General features: G+C 40.5%; 1 protein-coding gene across 7 annotated transcripts in view; it reads left to right on the forward strand.

Moving 5' to 3' along the window:
• IL1RAPL2 (interleukin 1 receptor accessory protein like 2) overlaps positions 1–15,755 on the forward strand; it is a 397,232-nt gene that overhangs the window by 212,991 nt on the left and 168,486 nt on the right. For all 7 annotated transcript variants that reach the window (XM_017736623.1, XM_017736626.1, XM_017736622.1 and 4 more), the window contains 2 exons: positions 2,840–3,026; positions 9,690–9,843. In XM_017736623.1, coding sequence (XP_017592112.1) covers positions 2,840–3,026; positions 9,690–9,843 — 341 coding nt within the window. The remainder of the gene's footprint in view (positions 1–2,839; positions 3,027–9,689; positions 9,844–15,755) is intronic.

Genomic DNA, 15,755 nt, shown 5'->3' on the forward strand with positions numbered 1-15,755 from the left:
AAAACTGAGAAAAACAGTGAGGCTGATCAAACTACTGATTCCTTTTGCACGGGATTGAATTATCACTGTTTTTCAGAGCTGACTAGATTAAGGGAAGACTCTTCAGTCACTGACATTCCTGCAGAAATTGCCCTTTTCTGGATTACCAGCAGTAGCAGTAACACAAGCGGCTGGTGAAGAAGCATACATGAAGCTTTCAAGTCTATTGCTTTTGGCTTAGTGAGGGCTCTCTTCATCATGAGCCTGAATAGATTTATTGTCTCGGTCATGGAGTGTGAACAAAAGTGATAGTACTCACCAGGCACTTAGTTTCCTCAATTCTACTCAATTCTAATTGTAACTAATGAAAAGAATACTACATTTTTAGGTTGTGGTTCCAGGAAGCGTTTTAAATAGAAGTAGCCTCCAGCGCTGTTCAAAATACAATCTAAATAATGCAAGATTGTTAGGAGAAAATACAGCACTATTAAATAACACCAAGTAATGGACAACTATTCAAAGTAATTATTTTTTGTTAGCCTGGATCATTATTACTGAGTGCATGTGACCTTACTTGCACTCAGTAATACTTGTAGTCATGCAGGAAAGCTAAATAATCATTACTGATTCATTACTATTGATTATACTGAGTGGTTGTATCCATATTTTTGATTTTCAGTGCTGTATTAGGAAGCATTGAAACTCTCAAATATGTTTTGTTTTCTTCCTACAAGAAGGGTAACCCTTTTCAAAAGCTAATTTAGGAGAAAGTTGACTTATTTTCCCTAAATTATATAAGCCCACCCCAAATGATGGATTGTTTTTAGTCCAGAGAAATTTTCTTTCAGGTTAAATAATATGTTTCGTGCAGTTTGTGAGAATGAAACTGTATTATAGACTCTCAACCAAAATACATCATGTCACTGTGTAAAGTGAGCCTTTTCAATCAGAGGTGGGGGAATGGACAAAATATCCACCAATTTTATTACACACATGTACAGGTGGCATTTTGAGGAGAAGTGAGTAGGAAAGACGAAGTCTGTGGTTTTGCTGAATGCATAACACTAATGATGCTGAAAATTGGATGTTTCTGAAGACTGCCTCCTGATTTGCCTTGCAAATGGCTCTGTCTGCCAATACCTGCTCATGCCACACCTTTGACAAGAACCCATTTGCAGTGTTTTGCCAGCACTTATTCAGCATGAAGCTTTGGGCTCTGGTGAAGTGTCCCTGTAGACCTTTTTATTTTCTTCCCAACTACAGGCTCACTTGACAGAAGGAAATGTAAGAGAAGATTTGTCATGGAGCATGTTGGACTTTATTTTAGTAAAAAGCACTGTCCTGGGTCTAGTTGGTGGGAGTGAGCAGCCAGCATCTTTAGTGTCAGGGTGTGACTGATGGATCACTTTCCAGGTGCACAGGGCACCCTCTGGTCTTAGCTAAATTAGTTTGCAGCAGAGCTGTGATAGAGGAGTGGCAGTGGCAAAGCCAAGATACCTCCCACAAGAGGTCTCCATAGCTCCCTTCAATGGGAGCAACCACCTAGCATGACTGGTTTGCTCCTGGCTTTTTTGGTTGTGGCACAATCAATTAAAATGACAGAATGACGCACAATGGGAGGAAGAGCCCTGTTGTACTGTGGGTTTTTCTCCATGGCACAGGGTGAGGGGCAGAGCTGGCAGCCTGGGCTGCAGCTGCCTGCCCAGAGTGCAAATGCCCCACAGTATGTTAGGGTATGTATTTGATAGCCCTGTTAAAGCTTCAAGGCTGAAGAAGTCTAATTTAATCCTGTTTTCATGATCATGTGGAATGGGAACAGAGCTGGTTGTGTTTATTCTGCCCTAATATTAAGAATAGCTGTCAGGATTATTTGGGTTCTTTGGTACTCCAGGCCCCAGCAGTCACTGCACTGTGGCCAGAGACGGATCCTGGAGAGCTGGTTTTTGTGACAGGAGTTGTGGCCATGGACAGTCCATGCTGGAGCAGGGGAAAACGTGAGGAGAAAGAGGTGGCAGGGAGATGTTATGGACAGACCACCACCCCCCAGCCCCACCCCTGCACCACTTGGGGAGAGAGAGGTAGAGGAGGAAAAAGAAGATGTGAGTGGAAGGTGTTTTAGCTTTTTCATCTTTCTCACCATCAAACCTATTATAATTTGCAATTAATTAAAATATTTCTTTTCCAAGTGAAGTCTGTTTTGCCTGTGACAGTAATGGGTGAGTGGTCTCCTTGTCTTTTTCTTTTCCCATGAGCTTTTTCATTTTATTTTCTCCTCCCCATCCCATTGAGGGGAGTGAAGGGAGAAGTTGGTGGGAGGCTGGCAGCTGGTCCAGGTCGACCCACAGTATCATGTGCTGTAGAATTTTGTACAGTGGTTCCTTCTAGGGAGAAGTCCTTCCTGCATGATGTGCTTTAACATCCAGTTCATAACCCTTCTTCTCAAACATATAGCACTGCACACTGGAGTGAAATCTCCTGAAGGTGGGAGAGAACAAGGATGAGGAGAAGTGTAGGGGGCATACAGAGGAAATGGGACAATATATCCTGACCAACATTTGAGGTGCCAACAGATTCCTGTGTTCATAGACTTGCAAGCTTGAAAGATCTGCTGTGCTGGGTTAGATCACTTGTCAACAATATTTCTACAAAGTTCTTCATAGTCTTCAGAGTCAATCAGAAGTTAGCCTTTATGTTTCCTAGTAATTCCTCTGTGCTGGAAATGCACAGCATGGCTGTCACTATTTGAATGTGTCACTCAAGTGTTTGTGAAAATGGGAGCTTAACAAAGAAACTTACTGTGCCAAAACAAACATGATGAAAAGAAGGCAGGATAAATGAAACCATCTTTCTATCCCTGCAGAAACTCAACGTATTGCATGAAGGTGTCCATGTCCTTGACGGTAGCTGAGAATGAATCTGGGCTTTGCTACAACAGCAAGATCAGATATCTGGAAAAATCAGAAGTCACTAAGAGAAAGACGATCTCCTGTCCTGATATTGAGGATTACAAAACAGCGAGTCAAGAGCCAGATGTGGTGTGGTACAAGGTAACTATTGCAGTCTTACTGCTATTGTGCTGAAACTGTACAAAACTTTCACTTTTCAGTCTGAGGCTTAGAGCTGGCTTTCTCTGAGGCATCAGTGGTTTGTGACTGGCCTGGAGAGTGTTCTCCCAGTGGTAAAATTACCCAGCATAGTCGTCGTCCAGCAGAAATCAGTATCAATGAGGATGTTCTGTGAGAGAGCTCACAGGGCTTCTCTATCAGCAGTACCACATTCCCAAACCACAGTGCCTCTGTACCAGTTTGTACCTGGGTGTGGTGTTTCCTTGCCTGATACTGGAGTAGAAACAAAGGGAGGCACCTGCAAGGGAGCCAAAGGCGTATCAGCACTGCCAGCTTCAGTTGTGCTGCCCAATTAATTTTATGGAGTCTGTCGGGTAATTTCACCAAGACTTGTAAATTTTTACCAAAGTCTGCTGGAGTGTGCAGAAAAGTCTGCTGAGGTTCATTGAGTAACTGTAGTGAAGTCAGTTAATTTTAACTGAAGTCAGTTAGATACTTTTACTACTTGCTGGGTAACTCATCTGGCTGTGCCTGTCAAGTATCACACACCACTTTCATCAGCAGATGTATTGGTGATGTGTTTCTGTAGCTCTCCAAGAAAGCAGGAGAATGAGTTGGATTGGCTGGCAGACATCAGGTAATGAGACCACAGCAAGGTCTGGCAAATTTTGCCTGTTGTCTGGACTTGGATCAAAGTCTGATATTTGAAAAGCCCTCAGGTATCAGTTGATGCAAGAAACAGTAGAGAAGAATAAAGAGCTGAGAGTCAGAAGGAACCAGAAATAGTTGGGCAAGAGGAACAGTTCAGTGAGGGCTGCAGAAAACAGAGTTTGGATTGTAGGAGTTTAGGATAATCTTGGTTCAGGTAATAAAGACAGAAACACACAAACTAGTTAAATCCTAAATTTGGAGTGCTTGATTTGCCAACCTTAATAACATTCTTTAAAGACAATTATTTTGTATGAAATAAGTACTATGGGCAGACCAGCAGATTTTTTTTCCTCCTTAGCAGCAGAAAAGAGCAATTATAAAAGTTGTCATTTATTTCTGGATTTTTTACAGAAATCTCACATGTTATATCTTATAGTAACAAAATGTGTGCCATAAGCCGCTGTTAGTGTGAACAAAGTTTTTCTTTCAGCAGTTGAAGCTCTTTCTCTCAGCATATGGGTTGATGTCTTCAATGCTGTTCATATGTCAAATATATGTGTTTAGTTAATCATAGAACATATTGGAAGGGGCTCACAGGGATCGTTGATTCCAGTTCCTGGCTCTGCACAGAAAGTCTGAAATCTCAGAGCAAAGAGGATACTGGAGAGAAGCTGCTTCTTGCCCTCTCTGCCTTTACTGAACACCAGATCACTGAAGATCTCCATTATTTGCAAAAACACACTGAAAAATAGTCTGGCAGAAATGATCTTCAGCTATCATGGAGCAGAAATGAGTCTAAAGAAGATGCATGTGCAGCCCCACACCAGCAATACTTCGTACTGACCAAGACAGGGAGCAGAAGGGTCGGTTCCATAATCCCACCTGTGTTGTCTGGGTGTCACACACAGGTTGTGTGACACCAGGCTGGAGTGTGACAGCTGACTGACAAATCATTACTGAGGTGAAACTGAGCAGAATTGATGTCATTGGATGAGAACAGTGGGACAGTCGAAGTCGACAACCTTTAGTCTGGCTTGATAGTGAAAAGAGACATGAGTGAGATAACCTACTACATACACCTTCTTATCTATAATTAACAATAACAAGTTATCAGTTTGGCTCTTAAAGAAACATCTTTGTTACCTAGACCTGCATCAGGAAGCTCAGCAGTGTGCAGTTGCAATATTAATATTGTGCAGAAGGTATGTATGTCAGGTTATCCCTTGAATCTTATTCCTGAACAGGGTTTTGGATATTCTAGAGACTGTTATGTTACTGTTAATAAAAGTCTGCATATTCAAAGGACCAGAAGTCCAGTTTCTAGAAAATATATAATTATATGGATTTCAAATTAATTTGATGAACACTTGGGTAACCCCTACAAACTGCAGTGTGGAACTTAAGATCATGCTGGGAGAGGCAATGTGAGCAAGAAAAAGCAGGTCCCTTCTCCTGAAGAATAGTGTAAAGTGTTATTCTGCCTTAGGATCTGACCCTCACTTTCCAAAGAAGGCATCCATTTCTGGTCATAGCACTGGATCCTCAAGGTTTTCCTGTCTACCTTGGATTTTAAGCTTGATGTGTACATGAAGCCACCTGCTTGAGTAAATCTGCTCCAGAGGCACTGCGGAGTGTATTCCATTCCATTATGCTGGAATATTTACAGATTTTTGCCCAGACAGGGAGCATAAGTTGTTGAAAATAGAGCAGTAGACAGATAAATAAATATGAGGAAGTCCTTGAGATTTCCTTCTTTATCCTTTCTGCTGTGAAGAGAAATCGTTGTGTTCACGAGAACCTGACAGTTCACTGGTAGTCTGGGAGTTTGGACTTGTGACCTATGAAATACCATTAGACAGGACAATGATGATGCCAGTCCACTGTGTGGAGAACCTGCTCTGCCTTCCGAAAGGCTTCTCTATGTTGAGGGATTAATGAATCTGAGCCAGTAATTGCATCAATTTACTGGGAGTTAACTGTAATTTAACATGCTCTTAATTGTGCCTGAATAGAATTCCACATGCACACCCGGTACGTAATAAAACATTTGCTGTAAGGATTTGTTTTAACAGTAGTATGAACTTCACTTCTGGCTAGAATTACACTGCATGAAATATTAATTCTTAAAGATTTCCCCTGTTAATGCCATTGATATACTCTCAGCTCAGTTATGCCTGTTAGAACTGTTTTGACAAGAAATGTGAGGTTTTTTTGAAGTAAATGTGTGTGTCAAGGCATGATTGAATGAATGGGATTTAAGAGTAAGAGGAGTTTCATGAAAAATCAGCTGGCAGAGGGAAAAGGTATATTACATCTTGAGTGTGGAGTCTTAATCCATTTCCATCATGTCTTTTCTACTGCTGCGTTCAAAGGAGGGCTAAGAGAACAATCAAAATGTCAGGTGAAGGACAGGTAGTTATCTACTCAGAAAAATGGACTTTTGAGGTACTGCCACTTAGATTTCAAGGAACTGAAAAAGAAGCATAATAGTGCACACCTTAATTTACTGGGGAAAAAAAACCCCAAAACACTTCAGATATCTAAGGAAAGTAAATAGTCTAGAAAAAGAAACTTGCAGATTCTTCTAGCAGGTAAGCATATTGCAAAAGCAGAAAAGAACAATTAATTGGTTAAAGCCTTTGGGGAGAACTTAGAGCACCTTCCAGTACCTGAAGGGGGCTTAGAAGATGACTGGAGAGGGACTTTTCATAAGGGCATGTAGTGAAAGGACAGATGGGAATGGACTTGGACTGAAGGAGGGTAGGTTTAGATTAGATACTAAGTTTTTTCTCGTGAGAGTGGTGAGGCACAGGCACAGGTTGCCCAGAGAAGCTGTGGACTCCGCATCCCTGGAAGGGTTCAACACCAGTTGGATGGGGCTTGGAGCAACCTCGTTTACTGGAAGGCATCCCTGCTCATGCAGTGGGGGTGGAATGAGATGATCTGTAAGGTCCCTTCCAACTCAAACTATTCTGTGATTCCATGAAATGAGTCATACAACTGAGCACTTAACCTTTTAGGGAAATTAGCAGACCTCTGACAGTAAAATCTAGATTGTTTTCACAATACGAAAACTAGTAAGAATTTTGTTTCTCGGCCATTTTCCAGCTTCTCCCCTTTTTCACTTTTAGTTTTGTGTATTAAATATATAAACAAGCATTTTCAACATACTTTTGTAAAGCCTGCATAGTTGGCAGAATAAAAAATAATTAGCTGAAATTTGGGAAAGAAAGGCTTATAAATAATCTTTAGTATGAAGTGTTTCAAGAAGATAAAAAAAGAAATAATTAGGGAATTAGGGGTACAATTCCACTAGAACAATTCCTCTAAGTAAAACCACAGTAGCACAAACATTGTTTTTGCTAAATCATTAATCTTTGTAGTAGTAAAGGTGTCATCCTTCTTATTACAAACTTATATATAAAAATATAACACGTATAAATATCTTCCATCTCTTTGCTCCCATACTTTTAAAAATAGAGAATATAAAACTGGCAACACATGATAGGATATTTCAGTGCTGCAATAAAGAGTGCATATCTGAAATGTGCTTACTTTCTGTGTTCTGGAAATTGTATTCCTTCTAAATTAGGATTGAATAGGACTGAATTGTATTCTTTGCCCAGTGTTCAGATTTAGTTACTCCAAGTAGGTGGTTGATGTACTTTTCAATAGAACTAAAGTATTGAGCTCAAATTAGAAAGGATTTAATGGCATTTCCTGGCTCAGATTTGTGTCCTGACTGAGTCTCAGCACAGTAGACGGGATCTGGATTCTGATCATTCTCTATTACCAGTGTTAACTAAAGTTCACATGCAAGACAAGATTATGCTTCCCTTACAGCTATACTTTGGAAACCGAGAGATAAGCTGATCACTCTGTTACCTGCAGTAGTGTTGCACAGCTTCCAAATCTGAAATCTGACCATATTGTAACTGAATTTGGTCTCCTAGGGACTGGGATAATTCTTCAGTGCTCCCTTTTCAAGTGCAAGGCCAGAAACTCTCAGTCCTGTCTTTCTATTTCTCTGTTGTTGAATCAACATGGAGTTGGAATGTGTATGAAGTCCCATGAAAAATTTATGTTTGTGTCATGCTGATCTCCTACTGTGGTACAATATATTTGCATGTTGACATATTTTCTTGTTTGGTTGTTGTCTTAAGAGAAAGCTTTGTTCTATTTTGTTTTCTGTGTTTCTGACACTGCTGTTGCAGACAAGCAGAAAATGGGGCATAGGTGTGGGCATGTCACCAGTCTTCTGAAGTTGCTGAGCCTGATGTAACTGATGTGAGACTGCTGCAGTCTGAGAGCTTGTTCCAAGCTTCCACCTTGAGAGAAGGAGTAGGGGGGCATTGAAGGTACTCAGGCCCTGTGTTGCTTTGTGTTTCCTGGGTACAGAATTACCCAGACCTTCCAGAACTGCTGGAACTACTGAGTGCTTTAGAGAACTCAGAAAAGCATAATTTTTTTGCAGGCAGAACAGGCTTGATGTTAAAGGTATTTAGAGAAAATAAATACATAATCTTAAGGTGCCATTTTCAAAAGACAATGATTAGGTTTTGTTGGAACCCTGAGTTCTGAGATTTTCAGCCTTTCAGTGCTGACAGACAGTGGTCCTCAGAAGCACACTGCATTTGACCTGAAACCTTGGGAAAGGCTTCCTAAATTATGTGGTAACACTGAGGTTGTTGCTGTGTAATTAAAAGTTATATCACTGGGTGGAATATGTAGAGGTATAGAAAATTAGGTTTAGGGGATATAGGTAACAATATGGAGGATTTTGGGTGTGGATTTGTTCTTCTTCTTTTCTCCTTCTTCTTCACAAATCTGGGTGCTCTGGTATTGGGCCAAAAAACCCACATTGCGGGTCATGAACAGTTAGTTATGGGATTATAAAAAAAAACAAGTTACTTGGTTGGGTGATTTGGACCTTAAAAAGCCTTGGAAGTTAGAACTCACGGCCATTTTCCACCTTGTTAACTTGGAGGCACACTCTGTGAAGCTGTACTACAGATAAGATACAATAAACAACTAAGTCCGAAGATGAACTCTCGGTCTCCTGCATTTTAATTCAAACTCTTGAGTAAAAGAACTCACGAAACAAAAGAAAAGATAGAAGAGAAAATTAATAGGTTTGGCCCATGCTTTTAGGTCAGAACATTCCAAGAATTATTCAATCATGAGTGCTGTTCACGTGGAAGGTGACTGATCTGCCTGCAAGGATCCAGTATATTAGGAAAGGGAGAGCCTCTTCTTGCACTGTATCACACCCTACCCAGAAGGACTCAAATGCTGTTCCAGTAGGACCAATTTGTAGCAATGAACCTAAATCTGCCAAACGACAGCTAATGACTGCATGGATGAAGTCTGTGGGAGTTGCAGGCTATCAGTACCATGTCCTGCATCAGAGGATGCATATGGGGGTGATGTTGCAAAGTGCCTGGTGATGGGAAAAGGCTGAGTTAAAGCTCATCAGGTGCTGGAGAAGCCAGTGATGAGAAACAAGGCTGTAAGAAAACCAGGCTTCTGAATTCTCTTAACAAACTGCTGTTCTTCCTGTTTTCTTCCACTGGTAAATGGTTCTGGCCTGGGACTATGTGTAAAGTTTGCCTTCAGGCTAACTCTTTAACAGATGTTCCCCTTACTCCATTCAAATACAGATGTGTTTTAATGGTCCGTCCTAAAGGAGAGGTCTTGGCAGTTGTTATGAAGAAAAAGAAGATACGTAACCATTGCTTGAGGACACCATGTATTAAACACAGCCCATGTGATACAGTAGGAATAACTGGACCTTAAAAACATTTATGTTTAATTTCAGTCTTCAAATTAATTCCAGTTTCAGATCTCTGTGCTTTCTGAAATTATATTTGAATTTTAATTGCAAAATATATCTAGGTGTTCGTTTACTTATGTATAATACTGAAAATCTGATCGGGCAACACTGTCTTATGTCGTACAAGCCAGGTAATGTTGACACTGGATTTTTTTCTGCAGGAATGTAAGCCAAAAGTGTGGAGAAGCGCTGTAATTCAGAAGGGAAATACTCTCTTAATTCAAGAGGTCCAGGAAGAAGATGGAGGAAATTATACCTGTGAACTAAAGTTTGAAAGCAAGCTTATACGAAGGACAGTTGAATTGAAGGTTACTGGTAAGAATTTTTGTTCTATGTCAATAGGACAAAAAATATAGCTTTGAAATAATAAGAAAAAATCATTTTCACATGTCGGTGAAATCTGTCGGTGAATCTGTTTGATAGAAGTAAGTCCAAAGCAAATCCCAGTAGCTGAGCAGTCATAGACTTGGGGAAATTGATATCAAGATCTTCTAAAATTCCACAGAAGAGTACTTCTACCTTTTGGTCAATACAAAAGCTGGAAATGCTCCATATTTTTAAGCCTTCGTTTTATTTATGATGATCAGCTTTTCTAGTCTAGGGTTTGTATCACGGTATCCCGCAGTGGTAGGGAGGAGACGAGAGATCCAACAGGCAGGAATTGTGCAGCAAGATTCCTTTTCTAATTATTTTACAACTCTTTTCTAGACTTTTTTCTTCATAGTCTAATTGGTCAAAGGATCAGCCACCCCTTGGGGTGATTGGCTAAAATCCTAAAACATCCATTGTCAACATATTTTTCTACTGTACTATAAACAAAGCTTTGCAAGGTCACAGGTGTTCATAGCTTATAGAACTCTGCTAATATCTTCAGTGAGAGAGCAAAATATCTCACGAGACTGGAAAGAAGCAAGAGAAATTCTTGCTAGCTGCATATTTGTATCCACAGGTTTGTCTTTAGTGAAGATTATGGCACAACCTATTCCAAAAATGAAGTTAGCAATATTGGACTGTCAAAACAAAGTAACCTGCTTGTCAGGAGGTCATACAGTCTATAGTTCTGACTCAATGTAGTATCTACTAGACAACAGTATTTTTCTGTCTATTTTTGCCAGGTACCAAAAACGAACAGCTAAAAAATGTATTGTCTACCGATATATTCCTACTCCCTTTTCATCCCACTGTACAGTATGACATCTATAATTATTATTTTGCCTTCTGTGTCTGTGGAACTTTGCAAGTATCTGAAAACAGTTGAGGTTTTCTTCAGCCTTTCACACAAAACCATATAAACAAATGGTTAGGTATTTTCCCCACATACTGATTAAAATGGGGCCCTACTCAAAGCAATGACAGGTAGAATTCCACTTTCTTATATCTAACTGAATTATTCCATATGATGTTTCTAATATATTCTTGAAAAAAATCCCTCCTTTATTTTGGGTGGAATCCATTTTTTTATTCTTATCATTATTCCTCATTTTCAGTGTGTTCTTTTCCCTGTGTGCCCTATGTCATGTGACCCTTTATTGTCCATTTTTGACCATGGACAGTTCTTTGACCATGGACAAATCTCTAAAGTATTGATTTGACCTACCTGACCCTAACCTGTCAAGCGAAGATATAATACCTGCCTTGTGCGTAGTTGCTACCCTATGTAGCATGCTGTTCTTCAACCAGAATGTGAACTAAGTTTGACAAAGTGAAAATGAGATGCGTTTAATTCAATTCCCCACGATGGATATTCTGTGCTCTCCTTCTCATCATGACCTTGCTAGAAGTCATATGTTCTCTTAATTATTTAAACATTGTGGTGTAGTTATACTTCACAATTTAAGGAATTAGTCCTAAACAAAATATAGTATTTATTACAGTTATTTCTCTTATTAAAAAGTTTATTATCTGAATTAATTAAAATGCAAGTATGAAATATGTAAGTGTTCTCCTTTTTGCAAAATGCTTGAGAAGCAGAAGATTTTCCCCCTTTTAATTTGGTGTGAAATTCATGTTGCATTAAATTTTTTTTAGTTTATAAAAACACATATGTTTGTAAACACCTTTTCCAGATGGAAATGTTTGGGAGACATATCTGATGGTATGTGTTTGCTGGTTGAATCTCTCTAGATATCTGAAAGAGGCTAGTTAGTTTATGTAGATGACAACCTAAAAATGTGGGTAAGAACTACAAATATAATAGAACCACATAAGCATATTATCTCACAGCTTGATTGAGCAAGTTTCTTTCTCCTGTTTTTGTTTCAGTTTGTGAATTTTACATGTGTGTAGGTTTAGATCTTCGTGGGAGAAAAGTCAAAGAAAACTTGTACAACAGACAGCGAAGGATTACTTGTGTTGTGTGGCTCTTCAAGCCAGGTGGGGGGTCCTGAGGTCAGATCACAGGCTGGGAGCAGGTACATGTCGTACTCAGGGACTTGGCTGAATAAATGTTGTGACCCTTCACAGACTCATCCCAGTATGTCCAGGTCTTTCTTGTAATGGGATTGGTGTTGCACTGGGCCTGGTTTTTCATCTGTCTGAAAATGAGTTCTCATCAAAATATTGTACCAGGAGAAGCTGCAGGGAGAACCAGATCTCTAACTGCTGACCCTGCTGGTCTTTAAAATCACCATTAGCAAATACTGCTGAAGGCTTACCAGCAAAGCTGGGGTAGGATTGTCTCTGCTAGCCTGCAACACAGATGTGGAGCAAAGGATCTTACCTGCTGCTTTCTTCTGCAGGAGCTTTGTAATGATGTTTCTATTACTGGTACTCATTACCATGCCTGAATTGGCATTTATTGGCAAGTGTCTGAGTTCCTCTAACATAAAGATTTTGAACAGAAAGACTCTGTTGGGCACTGCTAGCAACCATGGTAACCTGAAATTGTTACTGAAGAGCTATTCTGAAAGTGAAATGGGCAACTCCACATCTCCCTTGAGCAAGGAGAGATGCACTGCCATGGAGAGAGAGGAACCTGGCCTAGATTCCCTGTAGTCTTTCAGGCACTTGCTGAAGTACACAGTACACTGTAGTGGTGTACAAAGTACACCAGTTAGTGGATGAAGTTATCTCTTAATTGTAAGACAGGATCTTCTTTGAAGTCACATCAAATATGGTACATGAGGTTTTTAGTCCTTTGTGAAGATTCTGGTAGTTATGTAAGTAGCAATATGAAATATTTACTATTCATTGCTAAATGCAGAATGGGTATCTAAACAGTGAAACTTGAAATCAGAATAAGTGCAGTGCTGTCATAACAGAAGTTACATCAAAAGATTTAGGAAAATTTCAAGGTGCAGGAGCCAGAAGCACCATTTTAACTTGCTGTTGGTAAAACTAATCAGAATAGTTAATGATATCCCAGACAAATGCAGCAGTTTTGCTGAAGATGTGATCCCACAAGCCAGCCTGATCCAAGTTAACAGCAGACAAGAGTGCAGTTGTGGGCTGAATGAAGGATGACTGTCTGGTATTTATATTAGTGTTGCCTAAGGATTTATTTCCAGTGGAGGCTTTCAACTGGGGACACGACCCTGCTCTTATTTAGTTACTCAGAAAAGTCCAGTGATGTCATTAGAGCTATTAGAATGTGTTGCCTTAACTTCCTGTGCCGAAGTGTTGATGCAGTTGTCTTAGTGGCTGTGACTGTGGCAGGGAGCTGCAAGGACAGCATGTGCTTTCCTTGGATCCTGTCTTGCCTTCTGGCCTTTGGAGACCCAAATGGGAGTGGGTCAGTTAGAGGTAGGAGGGGAGTTCCTCCTCCTCCCTTTCTTCTGTGACTAAGTCATGATATGAGCAACTATGAGATAATTAGTAAGAAAGAAATCTCAGGAGTCATAGATGGAAACTGAAAGCTATCAGTGTGTGATGCCTGGCCAGGAGAAGACAGACAGAGGGACCTCAGTGGTATTAGTAGGTGAGCAGAGCAGAAAGCAAACAGGTCAGATGGCATTTGCAGGAAGGGGCAGTTGGATATAGGTGCAGGGCTTGCAGTGTCATTGTCTGGCTGTGGTGGGTTCATTACAGTTGAGTGTTATTCAGATGATAAAAGGCTTCAGAGGCTGTAGCTCTTTGGGGTGGTAAGGGAAAGGCTTTCAGCCTAGAATATATTTGAAAAATATTTTGACACAAAGTATTTATAGGGAAAAAATCCTGAGCTACAATACAGCACTAATGAGCAGTGCCTAAATCTTGGTGTTTGGGTGCATTTAACAAAAATAGATTGTCAACAAAACAGCTTTTTCATCACTAGTTCTTCATGGGTTCATTATATTATGCAGACAGATGTGAAACAAGTCTTGTCAGCCTTTTTTGCTGAAGAAACATGACAACAGTGTTATCTCTTAGCAAATAACATGTAACCCTTCAGTCTATATAAAAAAAAATATAGATACCACTTCACTTTGCTTCTTGGTAGCTTTGGTGTGACAAACAAGTGATATTAGAAACTGTGATCTAGGGTTCTAAAGCATAAAAATGAAACAGAAGCTTATCACAGGGGGTCCGATGCTGGTCAGCACCGGTATGCCACGACCTTCCTAGAGAGAGCATCCTGCAAAGAGCAACTCCTCCAGGGGCTATGGCAGGCCTCCCTGGGCAGCACGGGATTTCAGCAAGTGTAGCAACTTCTCTGCTACAAGTGATTCCAGCTCTTGTGATTCAGCTTTGTGAAATCACCCAAGGCGAACTCGGGAACAGAGAGACAGGAGCCTCGTTTGGTAATTCCACAGAGGTAGCTTTTATTGTCCAGCAGCCCCTGTGGAGGAAAAGCCAGAGACAAAGACTCCCTAACTGAGGCAGAAACAGGGGCTTTTTATGGGAAAGGCAGGGGGTGGAGTAGAAACCAGCTAGCCAACTGGGTACAGGCTATCACCACATAGAAACAAGGCATGCTGGGGGTGGTTCACTTTGTCACCATGATCCGAGGAAGGTTGCTTATCTCTGGGAGAGTCCTTTTGCCCTCAGGCCTCTCTCCTCCAAGGGAGGAGTGCACAGGGCTCTTGTGCCAAGGGCTCACAGCCCTCCACAGAAACTCAGTTTTTAATTTGATAATAAATTAGAGTGTTCCCTTTAGAAAAAACTGAATGCAGTAATATAAAGTTACAGATAATCTACCTTATTAGAATTTATTAAAATTACAGCTATTCAGGAATATCAGCAATCAAAAGCATGTTAATGAGCACTGTAAATGCCAATGTTTATGGAAGAACAGTTATACTATTCAGATTAAAAGAAAAAAAAAACCCGAACATAGAAAGTAATGTTGGTTTTGAAAGACAATTTATGCATCTTCCTGTTTTCCCCAGCTCTACCAACAAGTTCACTCTGTCTTGATGCACAGCAATGTTTCAATAGCTTTGAGGGTGAAAAGGTGGAATTGTGAAAAACACCTACTGTGTTTATCTGCTCCTTCAGCACTCTTTCTGTTTTGGAACAGTGGTCTATAGGGACACAGGCCGAGAAGAAGATGCAAGGAGAGATATGTTGGAGGTTTGGGAAAGGGTGATGCCTCTGAGAAGGGCGCAAGACCTGCTCTCAAGGCGTGGCCCAGGTGTCCCCTGGCAGATGAGGCTGTTTTGCAGGGATGTGTTTTTTCAGGGACAGCTGTGCTAGTGGGAGAGGTTGCCTTGTTCTTTCTGCTGCCTGTGGAAAGAAGTGATTTGTGAGCTTGTACTGGTGAGTTATTTTCCAGTATGACAGCAGAAGGTGGCCATCTGACCAACTTCATAAAATGCTGGTGATGGATTGGAGTGACATGCAGGAATTACTGGACCACTCTGTCCAGGAGCTCTGTCCTCCAAGTTTCCCTCAACCTCTACTCTGGCATATTCTTCACAGGCTAATAGGCTACTAAAATGCCTGGCTGTTCCTAAAAGTCATTTACGCGGTAGTATCTGTTTTGACCACCATAAATGACAAATTATTCCACATGGCTACTTGAGTTGAATGATTCCGCCTGAATTCACTCTTTGATCATAGTTTTTCAATTAAATTCTTTCAATTCTCATTACATTGCTCACTTTTCAAATTACACCTGCTGCTGTTGCTAGATTTTGTTTGTGGGTTTGGGACCCCTTTATTAGCAAAAGTAGTTGATGGTGATTTGCTATTTTTAAACCAAGGGAGTGAATTGGATTTAGAAGGGCAAACAATTAGTTGGACTTTCCAGCAGCTCTAGGGCCGTAGAGAGAGAAACTACCACAAAAGCAGTGAGGATATGAGCAAAA

The sequence above is a fragment of the Corvus brachyrhynchos genome, unplaced genomic scaffold (assembly GCF_000691975.1).
Source record: "Corvus brachyrhynchos isolate BGI_N302 unplaced genomic scaffold, ASM69197v1 scaffold36, whole genome shotgun sequence".
NCBI lineage: Eukaryota > Metazoa > Chordata > Aves > Passeriformes > Corvidae > Corvus > Corvus brachyrhynchos.